At 49.1% G+C, this 7,036-nt stretch overlaps 1 protein-coding gene across 1 annotated transcript in view; it reads right to left on the bottom strand.

The window, feature by feature from the left end:
- The window catches only part of OLFM1 (olfactomedin 1), a 20,633-nt gene that overhangs the window by 7,660 nt on the left and 5,937 nt on the right, over positions 1-7,036 (bottom strand). Inside the window, exon 3 of the mRNA XM_009579185.1 lies at positions 4,423-4,642. Coding sequence (XP_009577480.1) covers positions 4,423-4,642 — 220 coding nt within the window. The remainder of the gene's footprint in view (positions 1-4,422; positions 4,643-7,036) is intronic.

Genomic DNA, 7,036 nt, shown 5'->3' with positions numbered 1-7,036 from the left:
GCTGAGATGCACACCACACTCCTAACGCCACCAGCTTTTCCTCCCCCTTCTATGGGGCCAGCCATCATTAAAAGCAGGAAGATTACTGGGAGCAGAGGGGACTCTGCCTTCTACTGCTTCCACCTGCCAGCCTCAGCAGTGCTCTCCTCTGCGGGTGAGGAGCTGAGCGTGGGGTGGTGGGTTCGGAGCAGAGCTGGGGTGAGAGCCCAAGATGCCCAACATCCAAATCCTTCCTCTATCAGACTCTACTGACTCGCACAGGGGAGTTTTTAAGCCCTGGCTGCAATTGCCCTAAAGCTCCTGCTTGACTGCCCAGCAAAGCCCTCCTGCCCCAGGCAGCCCAGCACCCACGGGTGATGAGCCTTTTGCAGCAAACCTGCTCTCCCATTGGGATTGCAGGAGCATGGGACGCTACGGGCATTTCAAGTCACTCACGGATGAACGTACAAGAGGAACGCATGACCTGGTGCTCATCTATGAGTCCAGGACACAGGGGAAGCTTGTGAACAGCGGCTTTTGGGTCATGCATAGAGGATCTGTTTTCACTCCAGTTTCCCCAGCACTATTCTGGGGAACTGTTCCTGGAAAACAGCACAAATCAGCCTCTTCCCCAGTGACCCTCCAGGCTGACCCAGCCATCTGCCTCCGACCTGCCCTCCTGCAGCTCAGCAACGGAACACCACCTCCAGCACACAGCCCCTTCCTCTAGCTGCATGAGGAATTTTCCAGCAGGAGAAGACACGCTTTCCTCCAGCCAGTTACAACAAGCGCTACCATCCTCCCAGGATACCAACACCCCCGCTCCATATTTCTCCTAAGATCCAGCCCACAAGTGATGTTTAGCAGCTCAGCAGCAATTTATCTGCCAACGCAGCCACCGTGCCGACACCAGCACCGTCTCCTTCTGGACTCCGTCAAAGCCCCTGGGCTGCTGCTGCTACAGCCCAGCGCCTTCCCAGCTTGGGCTGCCCAAGAAGCTAAGGTCTGATCCCCCCCCACATCCCGGTCCCAGCCCTCTGCAGCAGGGACGGGGCTGCGGCGGCTGGGTCGTGTCCTGCCCAGCTGGGAGCACCCCATCCCAAAAATAGTTGGGCTAGGCTGGCAGGGCTCTGTCCCCATCTCTGCACTAGGATTGTGGGCTGGGATTTTTTGCAGGAGTCAGGGAAAGCTCGTGCCATCAAGCAAACCTGAGCCTGCGGAGCACAGTTGAGTTAAATTCCCCCTCGAATCAGGGAGTGACAACCTCTCCACTCCTCTAAGGCTGCTCTTAGGAACATTAATGGAAACGTTAAAATCCCTGTATAAATAGTGATCTTTAAGAGTGTAAACAGAGTAACAGATTGAACGTGCCATTATTGATTTTTTTTTTCCTTCACACACATGCCAGGGTCAGGAAGTATTTTCACTATTGATCCATCAATAATGCTTAGGAAACCCAAAATGCAAACCAGGACCTTGTCTAAGGAAAATGCTGCTGCAGTGTTGAGCATCAGTGCTTCCCGGAGGATGGGGAGAGGCGAACAGGACAGGAATATGGCACATCTCCTCCCCTTCCCTTCCCTTCCCCTTGGCTTGTTGCAGCAGCTCCCTGATCCTGCTCTGGGCACTCCAAGCTGTATCCCGAGCTCTAGCAGGTGAACACGCACAGGAGAGCAGCATTGCTGGCCCATGCAGGAGCAACCCTAAGCTAAAACGTGCTACTTGAAATGTCAGTGAGTCCCTCTGAGCAGATAATTTGCAGCAAACAGCAATCCTCAGCAAACAGGCCCTCATCGTGCAGCAGCAAAGTGCCTGTAAGGTTGTTATCTGAATTTAACTCAATTAACTACCATTTTCACTGGTTTACACTCTGGAGCAATAAACAACATTGGAAATTCAATCCGTGCTGTTTGCTGTTAAGTGACCAAATAAATCACCCTCCCAGGCGAGCAGCAAACCCTCCCGGGTGAACCCTTGGAAGACTCAGTGTCCATCTCTGCAAGCACCCAGAGGTGCTGCAACGCCCCAAGGCAGAAAAGCCGCCCTGACCCCGTGGTCACAGAGAGAGCAAGAGGAGAAAGAAGGGGCACAGCCAAAAAGCCGAAATAAAGCTTCAAAAAGATTCCAAAAAAACCCCAAAAGTTTGTAGAAAAAGTTGCCTGCAAGAGCTAACTATCCCAGCTGCCTCAGTCAGTCTTACCTGGGCTAATGCCTTGGCTGGATGTCCCAGCTGGAGGACCTGAGCTTGAGTGGGGTGTAACGAGCCAGGACATGGCCCAGAGCAGAAGGGGCTAATGGTCCAAGAGCAAACTCTATTTTTTTTGGAGCCCTGAATGGTTTGGGAGCTACTTCTTAAAGTCCGCCCAGGGTCTGCAGGAGGATCATCTCAGCTTCCCTGGCTCTGGTGGAGTCAGCCTGGGCTGGGCAGCTCCACCGAGGCCAGCTGGAAAGGGGCTGTGGGGTCCAGGGTGGTTTTGTTTAAAGAACTATCCCTGGGAAAGTACTTCTACAGCCCAGACTCAAATCCCTGGTCCTGCTGCTGTTCCCTCTCCCTATCACCCACAGCTCCCCCTCATCTTCAAGAGATGGGCTGAAGGCTACGGATGCAGCAAGTGGGTCCCTCCTCTCATCTCACCCACCTCTGCCTTTGGCAGGGGAGGAATGAGAAAAGCCGTTCGCAGGGCAGAGCTGCCCTGTGCTGGTGGTGTGGGGCTGCTGGGGGGTTTGCTATGGGACCTTGGTCAACCAGACACTCCTGGACCTGTTCCCCATCCTTTCTTATCTACCCGCTGCAGGACTGTCATTCCTGAGATGTCTGCATGGTCCTCATGTGATAACGCTCCAGGTATTAGGTACTGCTAACACAGAAAGCACCAAGTCATTACAACCTCAATCATTTCTGTCCCTATTAAGCTTTCAGGGTGAAACTCAAGTGGCTGAGGACAAGGTCAGGGCTTCCTTGCCATCCCCCAACCCCGCTGCCTTCCCCGTGGCCATCACGGGGCGAGGAGAGGGACCGCAGACACCGTGCAGAAAGCGACGGCACGACTCACCTCAGCCTGTTCTGCCCCCGAAGCAAACCTGGGCACGTCAGCGCTCGTTAATAAATGAGGAATCAGGCTCTCACTTAGCTGGGGAGGGGGTTATACCTGCTGCCCGGGCAGCTCCCCGGGGGGATCTCGCTGCATGACTCGCTGCACGTTTGTAGTTCAAATACCTCTGAGCATCCAGGCTTACGTGGAAATTTGCTTTCCTCTCCGCGATTTCGAGTGAGAGGTAGCTTATAAGGGGCGTACAAGGTGACAGAGGACAGGAGGGAAATGCAGGGGGAAATACAGGGGAGGCGGCTGCTTACAGAAGTGGGGAGGCATCTAGAAACAAGCCAAAGCAATCCCACCAGCAGAGACAAGAGAGAAACAAAGCGTTACCTTGCCAAGGATACAAAGTGCTCAGAAGAGATCTGATCTTCCACGAAGTTACCTGAGAGTGTAATTTCATATGTGCTACCAAAATAGACTGCAGAGCAGTTAATGTGTTTAGATTATCTAAATTGCTTAACAAGAAAGTCAATAATGTAAGTAGAAATCAAATCAAGTCAGAGCTAGGCCAACAAACGGTGGGGAGATTTCTTGCAGCTGCGGAAGGCAGTGCCCTTCTTCCCCCTTCTCCACCCCCTGCTTGGGGTCAGACGCTGGGTTTCGCGACAGCTGTGTCTCCCCCCAACAGACCCACAGGCTTCAGTCAATTAATACTCTCTGAATGAGATTACAGATGAATCTCTCGCGTTTTAGCATTGCTGGTTACTTGGCCTGATGGAAGGGGCTCCCTCAGGGAACGGGAGAGATGGGTAGCATTTATATCCTGCACATGGCATAGTCCGGACCAACACACGAACCCGCACCAGCTACATCATGCTCTTCTCAACAGGGATTTGCAAGATGCAAAAGGAAAGGAAAAAGGGAAACCGAGTCACAGCCTGCACACACGCACACACACGCGCTACTTAAAGCGGTGCGCAGAGACCTTTGCTGATGTGCCAGGTCCAGTTAGCAAAAAGATTGGACATTGATGCATAAGCAAAACGGGTGCATGTGCTTGCTTTGCATAAGTGTTATTTGCAACAGGCGATGCATTTACCGCATTTCACCGTCCACTTATGCAAACGCTGCAAAAAGTCACATGCCTAGGTAAGGGCCCGATCCTGAAGCACTTACGCCATGAGCAACATCGCTTATGCAAGTAATCCTGAGCAGGACTACTCCCAAGATTAATGTTACTTATAGCATAAATATTTACAGGATCAAACCTGGCTGTGCGAGCTCATCCCTTACAGCCAGGCCAGGCACAAGGAGATGTCCAGTCTAGCATCTCTGTCTCCAGACAGGATGCGTGGTTTAACATCGATGGTGTTTAGCCAGTGCCACCATGTTGTTCTGAGCCTACCTAATTTTTGCATGCATGCACGAAGCCTTTCTTCAAGATTTGACACTCTGTTCTGAAGCTCTTCGTAGTCATAGGCGCCAATCTCTTCCTGGAGTTCGTTTAGAACTGACGTCAGATTCTGGACCTCCTCTTTAAACTGCAATACCAATTTTGCATCGGCTTTGTACTCTTCCAACACTGGTATCAAAGGCCTAAGTTCCTCCATTTTCGCTTTTATTGCCTGCAAGGTTAAAATAAGCTTGGTTCAGTGCTATGCGTGCAAAAATCTGCAACACTCTGCCTTGATCTGGTTGCTTCCTACGTGAGTGCAATGTTCATATCCCACAATTATTATCATTAAAATTATTTTAATTATTATTTTGGTCCAAATGATGTATTGGAAAGAACATATTAAACAGGCTGCAGAACACCAAAATATTTGGGAAAGGCCTTTATTTGTCATTTTTAGAATGCAACATCTTAGGGTTACATGCTTCAGATCACATACACAAAGAGTTCTTTTTTTTTTTCTTTCCAAAAAATAAAATAAAATAATATATATATATGCATTGACAAGGGTTTCAAACTATTCATGAAATGCATCTACAATTGCATGCAAAGGAAGATCTCGGCTGTGTGGTTCAAGGTTCCTTAGTGAGATATGGTGCTAATTTGGAAAATAATCAAAAAAATAAATGCATGGTGCAAAATGCTCTGTGGCCCTCTTTTCATGGTTACATGGGAGTGAACTGCTTCTTCAGTCACTGCAGCATTGAAAAAACTTGCTTTTAAGTTGGCCCTGTAAGCAAGAAAATGAAATACTGTTGAGGATCTAGCTCACTAACCTGCCTTATATAGATAGCCATTCATAGACAAATACTCTTACGGAAAATAAAAAGGAAAAAAAAAAAACCACAAGAGCTCCAAACCACTCACATTTTAATGCTGGCGTTAGCAGAAACAAAATGCTGTGGCTGTTATTTAAAATGGTGCTTTGGCAGCAAATTAGACAAAAATTCCTTACTGTTTTTAGGCATGCTATAAAGAACATAAAAATCAAAGTCATTATCAAATTTATTTTGCAGAAACGAAGACTTTTTTTTTTTTTAAAATTAAATGAAGGCCTTGTTTAAAGGCACGGTATGCAGCATTTTGTTAAAGATGCTTTGCTCCAGCAGCTAATGAGTAGACATAAATATGCATGCACCTACCCGTTAACGAAGCACGTTAGTACACACAGTATACCTGGTGCTGCTTCAACTATCGCGCAGCGGCCAAGCTCGCAGCGCTGGGGGCTGTGACATCTGGCTGTCTGCTGAAGCAGCTCGGGGGTGAACGGGATCAGAAATTGGCTCTCAGCCTCATTTCTTTCCTTCCCACCCCCTCCTATTTAAGTCAAGAGGCTTTCCCTCCTGCCGTTTGCATGTGGGGAATGTATTTATTTTCTTATTTACTTGCACTTCCCGCTGCAAGCTCCCTGGCAGGCAATGGGGAGGATTAAACTCATCAGAATGGAGGTGGGGGGGGCAAGAAACTCATGTTTAAAGCAGAAAGATGGTCCTTATATCCAGACTGCGGAGCTAAGTTTAGGCTCCTGCGGTAACTGGAGATAGGGAGTGGAGGAGGCGGAGTTGGTGAAAAGTTTTAAGACTTCCCAGCTTTTTATGATGTAATCTTGGTATTTCAGTATTTAACATATCAATTAAAAACAATTCGGCTTTAAAACACCAGCCAGCTGGGCAGCTGCCTGGAAATGAGGCTGGGAATCAGCTGGGTGGCTGATCAGAAACGTCCCCAAATTTCACTAGAAATCTTCTCAATCTGTTTTTTACATCTATTAATCCACAACATTACTAAAATTTAACATTCCAAATATTGCTGACAGCCTCTTTTTGGCAATTTCATTTGTTCTCAATGAAGTTCTTGAAAGTTTGACCATTGCTCGCAATGACAGCTTCATTTAGAAGGCTGATATCTTCTCATCTGTACGACACCAGGACAAACCACACATAATCCATCAGAAGGTGCTGGCTCTGCTGCCAACACCATTGCTTCAAAATTGGACATTTGCACATCCTTGAGATGTGCAGTTTGCCAGCCCGAGGACAGCTGCAATAGTCGTACTTTTGGGGTTTTTTTTGGGGGGGTTGATTTGTTTGATTGATTGCCCTGTTGCTACAACCACCCCAAGGAGGGAAGCGATTTTTGGTTGGACTCGATGATCTTAGAGGTCTTTTCCAACCTTAATGATTCTACGATTCTATGATTTGGTGACAGCCCATTGCGGTCTTCCACATGCTGCAGAAATGGAAACGGAGCTCCAGCTCCGGGCTCTCCCCAAGCAAACTGGGTCCCAGGCACGGCGTGGGGAAGGGCTGCCCGGCCGTGGAGGGGAACCCACCTCGCCCTGACCTCAGCCGCCCCGGGGGCTCCCTGCAGACCCTCTCTCACGGAGCAATCCTGCGCTGCCCTGTTTGAGGCACCCAGGTGGTTCGTGGGTATGGGAACATGGAGATTTATGCTTTTACCCTATAGAAAAATGTATTGCGGCTGAGGATGCGATGCCACAACCTGGATCTGGCCCTGCTTTGGGTAGGAGGGAGCTGCACGGGCGAGCAGCCGTCAGCGCCATCCA

This window comes from Fulmarus glacialis, unplaced genomic scaffold (assembly GCF_000690835.1).
Source record: "Fulmarus glacialis isolate BGI_N327 unplaced genomic scaffold, ASM69083v1 scaffold5566, whole genome shotgun sequence".
Taxonomy (NCBI): Eukaryota; Metazoa; Chordata; class Aves; order Procellariiformes; family Procellariidae; genus Fulmarus; species Fulmarus glacialis.
This window is presented reverse-complemented; position numbering and strand designations above follow the sequence as displayed.